Source organism: Anolis sagrei, chromosome 1, assembly GCF_037176765.1.
Source record: "Anolis sagrei isolate rAnoSag1 chromosome 1, rAnoSag1.mat, whole genome shotgun sequence".
NCBI classification, from domain to species: Eukaryota; Metazoa; Chordata; class Lepidosauria; order Squamata; family Dactyloidae; genus Anolis; species Anolis sagrei.
The window spans coordinates 182,782,461-182,797,574 of record NC_090021.1 but is presented as its reverse complement, the minus strand read 5'-3'; the positions used below and the strand labels follow the sequence as shown (position 1 = coordinate 182,797,574).

At 38.2% G+C, this 15,114-nt stretch overlaps 1 protein-coding gene across 6 annotated transcripts in view; it reads left to right on the top strand.

Moving 5' to 3' along the window:
- GLS (glutaminase) overlaps positions 1–15,114 on the top strand; it is a 73,059-nt gene that overhangs the window by 32,068 nt on the left and 25,877 nt on the right. For 4 of the 6 annotated variants that reach the window (XM_060780623.2, XM_060780653.2, XM_060780663.2 and 1 more), the window contains 7 exons: positions 366–398; positions 916–974; positions 1,975–2,041; positions 3,667–3,717; positions 6,928–7,104; positions 7,960–8,091; positions 9,667–9,759. In XM_060780623.2, the coding sequence (XP_060636606.2) occupies positions 366–398; positions 916–974; positions 1,975–2,041; positions 3,667–3,717; positions 6,928–7,104; positions 7,960–8,091; positions 9,667–9,759 (612 nt within the window). Of the gene's footprint in view, positions 1–365; positions 399–915; positions 975–1,974; positions 2,042–3,666; positions 3,718–6,927; positions 7,105–7,959; positions 8,092–9,666; positions 9,760–11,556; positions 13,482–13,707; positions 14,670–15,114 lie in introns of those variants that run through there. The other 2 variants (XM_060780640.2, XM_060780632.2) reach the window with 2 other exon arrangements.

Here is a 15,114-nt window from a genome sequence, read left to right as displayed (position 1 = left end):
TAGCAAAATGTAAACTACAACCTTGGACTGTAACAATGAAATGTTGGCTTACCCATCACTTGCAAAAAATCAGGATTGAATTTCTAGGCACTAATCCGTTACTAAATAGAGAGCACCCACAATAAAGCTAGCCTTATTTAATATTCACCTCTGTTCTCCACACGTTGATAATTTCTTAAAATTGGAACCTTCTATCCTATTATTGAAAAGTTTTAAGCATTTTGTAATCTAACTTTAGTTATTTAGACTAATGAATAAAACAGTCTAATATTGAACATTAGTATTTAAGTAGCTGTAGACTAAACTAGAGTTAAAAGTTCTTCTTGGATTAACAAACGTTGTAAATATGTCTTCTTTCCTTTCAGCAAGGAGCAAATAATGCTGAGAAATTTGACTATGTAAGTGAACTCTCAATATTTCCTGTGCTTAAGTTTGAAAGTGCTGTAGTGAGACATACAGCATTTCCCCATCAATTCTGATGGTGGATTGTCATTCAAAATCTGTTTGGTTTATCAGGTTCTTGAACATCTGAGCACTGTGGTTAAGCTCACCATTCTGCTCTCCTTTTCCACCCAAGTGCAAGGAAGAGATCAGAAGCACCTACTTTTTGATTTAAACTCGAGTCATTTTGTTATTTCTGATCTGAAGCAATCTTGTAACAATCTGGTAACAAGATTATAAGCCTTAGGCTGGTTTTGGTTTTCTGTTGTCAATAGTTTAAATAAAGAACAAATGCCATTTGTGGCTTAGATGTAAAAATTAATTTAAATCAAGTAGCAAATGCTTCCAGTCTTCCATAGTACGAAGTAGTGGCTTAGCACTGGGTTTGAAATCACCTAGATACTTGTGTTGCATTTTGACCTTGTGATATTTATCATTTACACTATGAACAAGCTGGGATGCTTCTTTTAACAGGTGATGCAGTTCATGAATAAGATGGCTGGAAATGAATATGTTGGGTTCAGTAATGCCACGTAAGTATGCTTCACTCTATTGTAACACCAGTTAGTATTTAAATGTAGCTTTATTAGTTAGGCCACTTTTTGTCACCATCCAGCCCCTTGTGGCATCTTTTGAGGAGAAAGGACGGATGTTGAATATCGGTAGAAAGTGTGTGCTTAGGCCTCCCATAAAAGCCTAATTTCATAATCTGTGCCTGTCCAAAAACAGTGGGTTGAGCCTTTCTTAGCAGTGTTAACATCATTAACATAGGAGTTATACAGATCGGGATGGAGGGGGGATGCATGAGGAAGGAGGCTATGGTCTTAACTGAAATGTGGAATTTTATTGATCATTGTTTCATCGTGGTTTTATCTATTTGTTCCTGACTGAAGGATTTTAATGTTTGTATGATGTTTATAAGCCACCTTGCGTTTGCATTGTGGAGAAAGGCAGGATAGAAATAACTTAAATAAATAAATAAATGCTTGCAACACCAATAAGACCAAACATTTGGATGGGATGTTGATACACACAGTATCCCAAAATCCCTTTGCATTTTTCTTCTTTTTTACACCTCCTTGTACTTAGTATGAAGATCTAGAAAGGCTTAAGGAAGTCATTCAGTTGAAAGAACTAAGAGAGATCCCACAGTGTAGAATCCTGCCCTTTTGGTGTCAACGCACCCAGATGATTGCTGGGTGCATTAACACATTGTTGGGCAGGGTTTTATGTGTGCGGCCACTTCTTTATGATTTTGCCATGCTGATGTGCAGAAGCGCCCTCATAGCACCAAAATGTCATCCGCATGTACATCAGAGGATTTCATTTCTCCTGTTTAGTTTTAAGCATTGCAAAGCACATATGTATTAATGAGTCCCTGTAAGTTGGACAAGAAATCCAACCTCTCTGTTTAAGAATCAACTGTAGTTTTTCCATATACAAACTGATCTCTAACCGATTTGTTAATTTCAAAAGCATTCAGTTCTATTCATTTCCAGTTTTGATGTGCATTTCTGCAATATTTTTTTCTAGGTTCCAGTCTGAAAGGGAAAGTGGGGACCGAAACTTTGCAATAGGATATTATTTGAAAGAGAAAAAGGTCTGTTTCTGAATTGTATTCCTTTTATTTCCTTAATGTTAAGGTACAATTTACTAAATAAAGTTCATTTGTTTCTTTAATGTTGAGTAGGAGAAGTGTAATTTCAGTAATGAATGCATGTAAACATAAATAAAATAACAGTTTCTGTTCTTTGGGAATTTCTATGAGGGAAGGAGTTGGTAGTAGCAGTAGTAGGAGTTTTTCTTTTTCCACTCTTATCTTCCAATTTTGTATTCCACTTTTCTATAAGCTTGTAACCAGTGCTAATGGACTAAGATGTCACAATGTCATCTCATCTCCATTCTCAGGGCAGGAGGCATATTTATGTAAAGTGCCAAAGAAATATTAAATTGAATAGAAGTAACATATGCAGTGCTTTAGAAAGATATTCCATTTTTTTCTTTTTGTAAAGCTGGGAGAAAGCAGTCAATTCATCTGATTTATGGTAGGGAGGGCAGACCTGAAACTGCATTATGGATTATTGATTTGTCTTTTGCAAAATGGGATGAAAGCAGAAGGAAGAAAATGTAGCAGCTGCTCTTCTGATCTGTGTGCAGTATTTAGCTTCAGTAAGAATATATTTCCACTAATAGCAGTGAGATATCTTTAAAGATACTTGCATAAGCTCCCATTAAGTCCAGGTGCTTTATGTGTCTGTCCCACCTGAAATGTATGTCCTACTCAGAGACGCAAAATATGGCAGAAACAACTACCGGAGCTGTTAGCTTTATGTAGTGGATAAAAACCAAGGAAGCAAACAAAAAAGAGGCAAGGAGGCTTAGCCCTTCATATTATGTACACTTAAAGGCTTCATTGCCATTTGTTAGAGTTATATTAAAATTATGACACAAATTAACTTGCATTTCTAGGTTTGAAATACAAGTAGCATAAAGACGCATCAAGCTTTCACATAAAGGGAAAGTTAAATATCTGATAGCTAAGTCTTGGAATTTACTTTTGAAAACTAACACAGAGCTTACACTGGCTGCTAATTCGGGGGCCAGGCACACCCAACTGTATCTGCTACAGTGCCATTTTGACATTCATATGATTCAGCCTTCTTTTGACAACATACACTTTCACTGGACCATCATCTCATCCTCAATGTGGCCATGGGAGCTCCTGGCCATTACAGATACACAATTCTGACATCAGTAAGGTGCCCATAAATCAGGAAGAAGAAAGGAGCGATCTCTCTTTCTCTTTGCAGATTGTGTGAATGCCTCTGGCTATATCAGAACAGGGCACCTGCAACTGGTATCGACATGTAGCATCATGGGTATGATCCATCCCCTGTGTGAATGAACAGGGATGATCCTGTTGTCCAGATTTTCCCAAAGCCATAGGGTCTTTCAGTTTCCAGCAAACTCTGGAGTATATCCACAGCTTTACCCCCACCCTGAAAAAAATAACCTTATGATACTCTCTGAAAGTTGGTGAACAGTCTTAAAATAATTTGGAGTAGGATTAGGTTTTCTTGCCCATGTTGCCACTCCCCCCTAGTGACAGGGGTTGAGTTGAGCTCAGGGAATTTATTGTGTAAAAAGCTTTTGTTTTCTTTCTATACAATGCTTTGGTCACAACTGCTTTATGTCTCATATTGTGCTTTTATTTTATATTTGTAGTGTTTTCCTGAAGGAACAGATATGGTTGGCATTTTGGACTTCTACTTCCAGGTAACTAATTAATCATCATCATCATGTTGGAAATCCTCAAAGAGCACATGTAAAATGCTATAGAAAAAAATCCTGTCTGAACAGGAACCAAAAATTATCATGATGAACATATTTACACATGCACATTTTGGTAAGACAATACATTATTGTATATCAATCTCATATACTACTGAGACTTACTGCAGCATTATAAACCATAAAATCAGTCGGGATGTAAAATAATAGGTTTTAGCTGCTGATCTAAACATTCAAGTCCAAGTTGTGCCAATGGTGCATTGGGAGATCCTGCAATTTGATTGAATCAATTAAAAACAAAGGCGGTTTCTCAATCCCCTTCTTTTCACTTTCAATGGGATCTTGCAATCAGAATGCCCGCAATCTATCAATATAAAAATGCTCTGTGCATAATGAGTGCCTTAAAAACAAAAGAACCAATAAATGAAATCACACCAATGTGTTTGGAATAGACTTGGGAATCTTCTTTGGCTCAAAAGGATTTTATTACATATGTTTTAAATACTATCTCTAAATTCTCCACTGATATATTAAATCATAGGGCTAATCTTTGACATTGAAGAATTCAGAGACCTCTGAAAGAAGCTGTTAGTTGGGATGTATAACCACTAAAACTATGCATCTTTGTAAATTCATTCAATTTGGAAGACATGGCAACATCATTGGAAGTATATAACACTAATAGATTTCTCTCCAGTTTATTAAATGTGCAGCTGTGTAATAATACATGGTGATAGTGCATGCAAGTAATGGAAGCTAGACTGAACTGTCTTAAAAGAGTGGAAGTTCCTTATTGGAGACCTTTGAACGCATTGACTTGAATTGTTGTATGCAGATTCAAGTGAACACAAGTACTTGAAATGGATCTACCTGGTGTGTGGATTTATTTGTGTGCTTTGATAATGTTACACAAGCACTCTTTAGAAGACCTTGACAGCGTATGAATAATTGATTCACTGCACATTTCATAAGGACAATTCAGACTTCATGTGTGTATAAAGCTATTAAGCTTTTGAGACCTCTTTTTACGTCTTACTGTTGAGTTTTTGAAGATAAGTGACATCTGCACTTGACCTTGCTGCTCTATTGTACACTGTGGCTTAGACAGAGAGAGATTAGGAACTTGACCTTCCTTTCCTGCCTGTTTATTTCCTCTGTCAGTCACCTATCCCAAAGTATTATTGGCTGATTACATTACCTGGTTCAGCTGGGGTTATTTAAGTGCCTACTCTCAGCTGTAAAGAAGAGAAACTAACCCAGATTGAACTTCTTCCATCTTGTTTTTCTGGCCTGTGCTATCTGCTTTCTCTCGCTTCATAAAGGAGGATGTGTTGTAATATGGTTGTGTTGTCTGACATCCTTATTCCTTTTAGAGTAGGTTAGGAAGCTCAAGGCTGTTTTTATTCTAAAAATGTATTTTGATACATATTCCTCCTATTCAGGCTTTTAATCTTATTTTCTGCCTCCAATTGGTTCTTTTAAGTTCATCCTCCTAAGATGAACGTTTCCACTGTTGCTGGAAAAGAGACTCTAGCAGGCTTTTCATTCCAGTGACAGTCTCTCTGCATCATTGCCTTCTAATAAAATTCCACTTAAACCTGAAGTGCAGGATACTTCCCATTCCTTGCAACATATCCTGTGTTGCCCTGAGAAGTGTCTTGATGTAAGAATGTCTTCTAGGGGGGTGGGGGGGGGGGGGTTCAGGTGTCTTCAAGGGGTGGAAAGGTCGTTTGCTTGCACAACTTTGGAACCAGTTGTGCAGTTCCAAAGTTGTGAATCATGAGGAAACATTCCATAAAATGCACTTGAATAAACCTTTTCCTGAACTTAATGAAAAGTGTGCTGTTGACTAGCACACGGCCATACAACCGGGAAACCATACAATACCCCAGTGATTCTGGCTGTAAAAGCCTTCGACAATATATTTTCCTTTTGTTTGTGACTATGTTATAATATGCTGTAAGATCAATGTAGTTTATAGCTCCTGTGGTGATCTATAAAGAGCTCAGGATATCCTAAATGCATTTGCATTGACAGGACATGTTCCAGGATTGGTCTTGATAATAATAGTAATATTAATAGTAATAATATATATAAAAACTTTATTTGTAGACTGCCCTATCTCCCTGAATGGACTCAAGGTGGCTTCCAGCATATATGGCAAGCATCCAATGTCAATTAGGAGAAACATACAAACAAATTACATCAAAACAAAAAACTTAACTAGCCCATACAAACATAAACACGAAGTATAAAACACCTAAAAACTTACCAACTAAAACCTTATAGAGAGATGAGGTAATTTTCAACAACCAACAGGCTGAAATCAATTGCAGTATCTAGACAATCTAGGGAAGGATGTAAGTCGAGACAAGTCAGTCTTCCTCCTTTCTATACGCCAGAGCACATAGATGGGGTTTTAGCAACTTTTTGAGAGAGGGAGCAGTTTTTAGTTCTTTTCGGAGGAAGTTCCAGAGGCAGCGAGTGATCACAGAGAAGGCTGTCTCTCTCATTCCACCAGCCGTGCTTGAGACGGGTGGGACTGAGAGCAAGGCCTCCTCCGCAGATCGCAGTGCTCAGGCTGGTTTGTATACGGAGATGCGGTTCTGCAGGTAGTCTGGGCCCAAACCATTTAGGGTTTTATAGGTAATGACCAGCACTTTGTATTTAGCCCAGAAGCAGATCGGCAGCGAGTAGAGCTGTTGCAACATAGGAGTCATCCTCTCACACTTCGGCACTCCGGTTAGTAACCTAGCTGCCAATCTCTGAACTAGTTGCAGCTTCCGAACTATCTTCAAAGGCAGTCCCACGTAGAGTGTTGTGGTAGCCCAGACGGGAAGTAACCAGGGTGTGGACTACCATGGCCAGATCTGGCGTCTCAAGGTATGGGCACAGCTGGTGCACAAGTCTTAGTTGTGCGAAGGCGTTCCTGGCCACCGCCGACACCTGGAGTTCCGGGGTTTTCTAAGTAGAAAATCACCATCATGCTTTCTAATCCTATTCCATGTCAAGTGGCTGATGAACTTGCAACATTTTGTAACAATTATATTTTTAAAAGGCAATTTTGTGTGATAGCAATTTTACTGCCTAATGGGAATTGTCATGATCCCATCAAAAGCCTGATTAGTGTGCTGTATATTTCCAGAGCGATTTATAAAGAATGTTAAAAGTATTCTGTTTCTTTCTTTCTTTCAGCTTTGCTCCATAGAAGTGACTTGTGAGTCAGCCAGTGTTATGGCTGCCACATTGGCTAATGGGGGATTTTGCCCAATCACGGGTGAGAGAGTCCTGAGTCCCGAAGCTGTTCGCAACACTCTGAGTTTAATGCATTCCTGCGGCATGTATGACTTTTCAGGACAGTTTGCTTTTCATGTAAGTGCTTTGATCAAAATAGTGTTTAATAGATCTGTAGAAAGAAATATTAGGGTGGCAAATACTCATTTTGTAGCACAGTAAGTTTGTACTAAAAAGTGCATAACTGGCAACTGGTTAAAAAAACCCAGAGATAGCCGCCCCGAGTACCCATTGGGGAGATGGTGGTGGGGTATAAATAAAGATGATGATGATGATGATGATGATTGAAGATTGAAGATTGAATTGGATGAATGCCTCCTTGGGTAAAATTGTGTAAGCTTTCATGTATCCACACTTGAATCTGGCCACTGGGGACAGAGTGTGCTATGTAATGGCGGGTACTCATGCCTGCAGAGATACCAAGAAAATTCTGTGTCAGCATTTCCCAAAGGATGGAATAGTTAAAGTACCAGGCCATAGCTTTGGGTTCAGCTGCTGGTCAGAGGCTCTTGTGTTACTTCCTTTGTAGTGATGCCGTTAAGAGAGAGGGAGAGACCCTAAAGTTTCCCTTTTTCATTAGCATGCCTTCAGTCTTTGTTTGTTTTTCTCATTATGAGTATTATTAGAGTTTATGGACATCCCTTCTTCCAGAGGACGTACTTGTCACTGCTGAAAGCTGAAATGAGATTGAACCCATCTTGATCTTAATTGTATATGTTTGAGCATAAGAAAATGCAGCAAGGATATGTGTGTTCCCTTGTCTTCACGTTTCCCAATTCTCATCACTGACCAAGGAGTAGCAAAAGACCAGTGTTTTATTGGTGCTAGCAGAGCAACAGGAGCTGTCTTCTATATTGTGATAAAGGGCTTATGTAGCACTGATTTGTATAGCTCAGCTATTTTTAACTGGAGCATTCTTGTTCTTTAATACAGGTGGGTCTTCCTGCAAAATCTGGAGTTGCGGGTGGCATTCTTTTAGTGGTTCCTAATGTTATGGGAATGATGTGCTGGTCGCCTCCTCTGGACAAGATGGGCAATAGTGTGAAAGGAATACACTTTTGTCATGTAAGTGCAGCTGATCACTTAAATATGGCCTTTTTATCCATCTTTTGCTAGTTTGCATACGAATTAGTTGTCTTCCTGATTGAACCTCTACCTTCAATTTGGTTATTTATTTTGGAAAGTTGTATTTGAAATGTTCCATCTTGTCTCCTTCACTGTGCTTATAATATAATATAATATAATATAATATATAATATAATATAATATAATATAATATAATATAATATAATAATTGTATATACATATAATAATGATAATATTATTATGTAATACAATATACTACTAATAATAATAATATGATATTTTAATTATATATTTTATATTAAATTTAATATTACTAATAATATTACAGTATAATGTTATAGTACATTGTAATATATAATATTGATATTGTGCTGTGATAATAATATAATATATTGTATTTACTTTTTACTTGTAAGCCGCTCTGAGTACCCTTCGGGGTGAGAAGGGCGCGCGGCATATAAATGTCGTAAATAAATAAATAAATTTACAAGCTACTGGGAAATAAGGTATGTGAAAAGGCATTTGCTGATTCACACACTTAATTAAGAGGAAAACTCTTCTGTTCAAAACACCTTATCATTCACACTTTTAAGAAGTTTGCTAAATCTCCCTTTACCTTATGTAATTTTGATTTCAATTTTATTTATATGGTGTGGCTTCATAATAATAAAATGTTTAACAACAGGGGCGAGATTTATTTATCTGTCGTGTCAGAGCAACCAGTCCATTATATTACATTTCTAACAGAACAAAGCAAACAAACAGATAAATACAATACTTGTGAGTTTGGTAGTTGGTTAAATGTCCTTTGACCAGTATCTGGCCACTTGGAGTGCTTCTGGTGTTGCCGCAAGAAGGTCCTCCATTGTGCATGTGGCAGGGCTCAGGTTGCATTGCAGCAGGTGGTCAGTGGTTTGTTCTTCTCTGCACTCGCATGCCGTGGATTCCACCCTGTAGCCCCATTTCTGAAGGTTGGCTCTGCATCTTGTGGTGCCAGAGCGCAGCCTGTTCAGCGCCTTCCAAGTTGCCCAGTCTTCTGTGTGCCCAGTGGGGAGTCTCTCATTTGGTATCAGCCATTGGTTGAGGTGCTGGGTTTGAGCCTGCCACTTTTGGACTCTCGCTTGCTGAGGTGTTCCAGCGAGTGTCTCTGTAGATCTTAGAAAACTATTTCTAGATTTAAGTCGTTGACGTGCTGGCTGGTACCCAAACGGGATGAGCTGGAGATGTCGCAAAGGGATCAGAAGACCACAAATGTCTGTTGTTGTAGTAGTTGTTGTTATTTGATATTGGGATGACTCTCCCAAAATAACGATAAACTTTATCTTTTAGAGGTCTTTTAGGGACCTTTGGAGACAGGATGTTAGCATTCTCAGACCATTTAAAAACCAATTAGAAGAATGTTTTGGAATTTTTATGTGCAATTCAGGTTTACATGAAGATTTTCTTTCAGGTTAGCTCTTTAGAATCAGATAATACAAAGTTGAAACATAACAACTTGAAATAGTGTTTACATTTGTGTATGTGTAAAACGATGTCATGTTTTCACCATTGCAGGAACTTGTTTCTTTGTGCAATTTCCATAACTATGATAACTTGAGGCACTTTGCAAAGAAGCTTGATCCTCGGAGAGAAGGCGGTGATCAGCGGGTAAGTTGATATTTCATGCTATTTAAGCAGCACGTGTGTGTGAGGTTTCTTATTTTCAAAATAAGTGTTCAATAATGTTTCGTGCATCAGTACTTTGAGATCTGAGCATTCAAATGTAATTTAAATAAAATCTGTAATACTTCGAACATTATACCAGATGCTGGCACTCACTGGTGATTGTTCTGCCTACTTTCCTAGAAGTCATCAGGCAGACTAATAGCTGGAGGTTTTCTGTCTGGTTTTTTTTAGCTTAGCTAGTTTTGATATATTTATATAAGCTAAACTGGGAACAGGGCATATACATCTTCTCTGGATGGTGTGCAAGAAGTTAAACTTTAGCCTTTTGCTCCTTGTGCCGCAGCAGTTGCCACACCATGGGAAAGATCATTGTTGCTTGTATTCACTGGTGGGGAAGAGACAGGGGTGCAATTCAGACAGTGAAGATGTGGTTGGCCTGGGCTCCAAGGGGAAGGAAAAGGAAGAAACACTCCATCTGTGTGTGTCCTCTCTTTTCTTTTCCCCTCTGCATTGAGACAATCGTCTTCATTGTCTGATCTGCATCCTTCTTCCTATTCCCATTGGAATTCCTCCTATGGGATAGAGGGGAGGACACAGAACTATATGGGGGAACCTATTACATTCTCCCTTCTCAATGTGGGATCTGAGCCAGATAATTTTCTAGGAAGTTCTTATTTTGATGGGAATGGAACAGGAACTCATATTTTGTGGCTGGCTAGAGTAGCCATGTTAACGTTGGCAGAAACTCATCCTCCCAGGTGACAGAAGCGGTGCTGTGTCATAGTGATATTAGTGGAAATTCCAGATTTCCTCACTAGGTCTTCATTTGGAGCTGGCATGAATAGCTGAGCCTTCCTGATTTGACCCTGTGCAATTGAAATGCTCCAGTCCTTTAGCAATGTGCGAGACACCTCGAGTCCCTTTGGGGAGATTGTGGCAGGATACAAGAATAAAATAATAATAATAATAATAATAATAATAGTTATTATTATTATTATTATTATCATCGGCCTAACCTCACAACCTTAATAATAATAAATTAATTTTTGTATCCTGCCACCATCTCCCCAAAGGGACTCGGGGCGGCTTACAATGCCCAGTCAAACAGAGTTAAAATATAACACAATAAAAATATGTATACAAAACATAAAAATATAAACCATCATACAACAACCATTAGCCGGGCATAGTGGGCATTTCAGGACCAAGGGGCACAGATTCCTGTGTAATCATGGAAAGCAAAGTGTACATACTTGCTATAGTGTACTGAAATGTAAAAGTCTATTCGAGAACAAGTAGTTAGTCCAAAGGGAGCCTCATCAACCATAGTATGGGGTGAAAGCCTATATGTTGCTACCAATCTATTCTACTCTGAGTTAAGTAATCCACCCAGATTGCACAAATCCTTTCGTTCTATGTCAAAACTTTTAAAATTAGTTACTCAACACAGGTTGGTCTACACTGTAGATCTAACACAGTTTAACCATCATGGCTTAATGCTATGACATGTTGGGATTTGTAGTTTTATAAGGTATTTAGCCTCTTCCAAAGAGTGCTGGTGCCTTACCAAACTGCAACTCCGCAGCATAGAGTCATGGCAGTCAAAGTGCTGTCAAACTGCATTAAATCTACTGTCCAGACGCACCCCATGTCAGGAGGAAATGAAGGGTGGGGTGATACTTGACAGCCAATGAAAGCTGATTGCTAAATATCAGTAATGCTAGACTGTTTCTTTTCACCAGTAATCTAATACATAATGTGTGTTGCTTGAACAACTAGCTTTCCTATGGACCAATGGACTATGAGAGTCTTCAACATGAACTTGCATTAAAAGAGACTTTGTGGAAAAAAGTGTCACCTGAGTCAAATGAGGACATCTCCACCACTGTAGTGTATAGAATGGAAGGCCGGGGAGAGCAGAACTAAAGGCGCAGGCTCTAGTGTCAGAGAGGCCGCTTCGTCTGTTAAACATGATCCAGATCTTCTAGACCACAGAGTTCTAGATATTAAAGCTTTGTTCTTGTACTTTCAGTGTTTTCTAAATACTGATAGAGATACCAAAAATTAGTATCTAATTTTATACTAATTGCTTTAATTGCTTTTTCAGAAAGCAGGTTGAAACCAAATCTGAAAATGTATGTTGTTTAAATTTTCAGTTGCATCATGCTTAAGGAATGGATTTAAAAGGGAATTTTAAGAGTGAGGGGGATGCCGGAAAAATCTGTGGAAATGCAAATACAAATAGTGTTAACTATTAAGCAAGAAAATGAGAACAGTAGATATAGGAGGATTTAATTGACAAATCATACATTTTTATAAGTGGCTGTATCTTCCGATTGTTAGGATGTCCTGGGGCATTAGTATTTAATAGCCCCATGTTGGATATGTTTTTCCTCATAAGCTCTGAGGTTCTGTTTATTAATCAAGGTAACTTGCTTTCAGTGTAAGCAGCAGCAAATATTCACCTTCTGCAGCATGGACAAAACTGAAAACAAATATGTAAACAACTATATACCCATATATAAACGTCTTGCTGAAACACACTTAAAATATTAGTGTACTAGTGTACACTAGTGTACATCTTCTAGTAACAGCACATTAGAAAAGTCTGTTTATATTAAGCCTTCAGATATGACTGTAACAATTGTTCCTGCACCAGGTTGAGATACAGCTTCACGTACGTCCTTTCTAATATTAATAGAAAGCTTCCTGTTTGCAAGATTGGCCCGTTAATTGCTTCCTTACTTAGTGTGGCTTTGCGATTGTGACAGATGGCCCCTACTTAGTATGTGTCTATTCGGGGATGTGAGGAAAGACTCGTTTGCTTGCTATGACATTGTAGAAGGACTCTTGGAAAAGTTTACATGTTTTATTGCTCCTTTTTTAAAATAAAAAGAACAGTTTGCTACTTCTTATCTTGGATAGTGAGCAACGCTGCTTGTTCATAATGGGTTGCAGACCTTCTGGTATAAAAATCTCCAAAGTGACCCAACATAACATTTTTAAATTATTATGCACGTGTTAGTTACTCTGTGCCTAGAAGTCTAATGACATCAGTAGGTACTGGATTTTTTTAAATCCACAGTGTTGGTAGTCTTCCTATGCTGAGATAAGCTAAGGCTATATCAAAATTAGGATGTGTTTTCTTTAGAGGGAAAGGATGCAGAGGAATAAACATCTCTGCAGCATAGTAACCAGGAGAACATGGACAGCCATATAACAGGGCTGGAATGCTGCACATGTGTTCCTGTTAAGATTGATGGGACTGCCTTTAAAGATAGCGTCCCAGAATATTTGTGAGGGGTAGGCAGTTGGAGTACATTTCATATATGTTGCCTCATATATGTTATCCATTTATTTCTGGGGTCTATTTAAAATCTTGGTAATAACTTCTAAAGCTGAGTGGGGAATATGTGGTTGTCCCGATGTTGTTAGGTCACAGCTCCTATCTACCCTCACAGTGGTGTGAGATAATTCTTCATAAACATTTGGAGGGCCACGTGTCATATAGAAACATGGGTGATTCATAGCCAGGTTTTTTACCAACCCGTGTTTACACCTGTCGAGAAGCAAATAACAGATTTAATACCCAAGGTGTCTTTATCTCATATCACTGGTGGGGTACCAGGAGAATCTTAAACTCATATTTGTGGTATTTGTTCCTTACCAAATCAATTTCACCCCAAAGTCCTGTAAGGCTTTTTTTCATTAAGCTTTTTATTGATTCTGCTGCTGGCTAGTATGCAAATATTATTGGATGCTATTTTTAATTTGCATGTTGAGTTGCTTTCATTTTACTACTTTCATTTAGTTGTCCTAAAATGTGGGTTAGACACAAATAATAATCCTTTCATTGGAGGAGGGGGAGAGATCAGAGGTCTGTTTTGGCCTTGTGCACTCCCCCATTTTCCTGCATGTTTGTCCTCCTAGGTTTCCTTAGGCACTCCTGCCTCTGGCTTTGAAAAGTATGAATCTACACAAGACGTACATGGAGGATGGCTTGCAGAAGACCATGAAACACTTAATCTGTGTGACGTGGAATTTTATGCTAAGAGGATGGGTTTCAGCTAGATTGAAATCTAGATTGGGATGGAGACAAGCGCTCTCCCTCCTGACACAGTGGCTCTCTTTCTACTTCCCTGAAGCTGTGGGCTTCAGTAGTTACCTGCAAAATATTGTGCATCTATGAAGCATTTGACATAACACAGATTGGTGTCCTTCCTTTGATTGCACTGTGACTTGCTTCATTATGTTAAAATCCAAAGCAAAAGGGGCACGTCATGACTAAGAGTTTTCAAACACCTGGAAGAATTGTCTTGTCTTTAACATCATGCACTGTTATGTGAGGTACTGTTTATGTAGAAGAAAGGTGCTTGTAATGTGAATCCTGTTCATTGTAGGTTCGTGTTTACATTTAAAGCCAATTAGAGCAAGAACTTGCTCAAATGTGATGTGGGAGAGTAGTCTATATGACCCTAAGAAAAAGGATGTGAGCTCCAATCTAGCCAGCATGATTATATAGTAAAGTGGCTGAATCTCAGTGAAACCTGTGATGAGCAAAACCAAAACATGATACCAGAAGCTGACAGAGCATCACAATTAACTGTTTTTTTGTCTAAATGTTCTCAATGCTTAGCAGGCACTCCTGTTTACAGCAGTAACAGATCTTGATATTCAAGCATTTTATTTGTCGTATTTTTTTCTTTTATTGTCATCATTAATGCTTCATTAGAAATGTCAATGCTTTTAAACTTTGTTTTAGCATGTGTTGTATGCCTTCCCTTAGTTTCAGTTATTTGTCATGTGTTCCATTTTTTCATTTGCATTGTATGTTATTTATGTATCTTCAGCCCATATACTTTTGTATCATAATAAATTTTATTTTAAGCTGATCAACTTGTATTTTGGTCCTTTTCGTATGCATCTGAAGTCATGATTTGAAGTTAAAAATGGGGGAAAGCCCTTTAATGTTCTATGTTTAAATGGAAATTTTCTTTATAAATCATTGCTGTTCATATAAGCTCAATTACAAAATTTTGGTTACATCTTGGATTACAATGTGTTAGAGAACTTATTTTAGGTGTATTCTTTGCTCTTCCCACCCCCTTCCCCCCCTTTTGGTATATTTTTGGGATATACTGCCTTGAATGCAAAGAACTACATTTTATGTTCTGCCTACATTTACGTCCTTCTCAGGTATTAAGAAAGGTAGGTAATTGTAACACAAGAGGAAGGCTGCTCTTGCTTAACCTCCAATGCAGTCACATTAATCACTTGAAAAGTAGTTTTGTGAAAATGGCTTTCTTTTTTCCATGGAGCCTCTCCTCACAGCCTGGT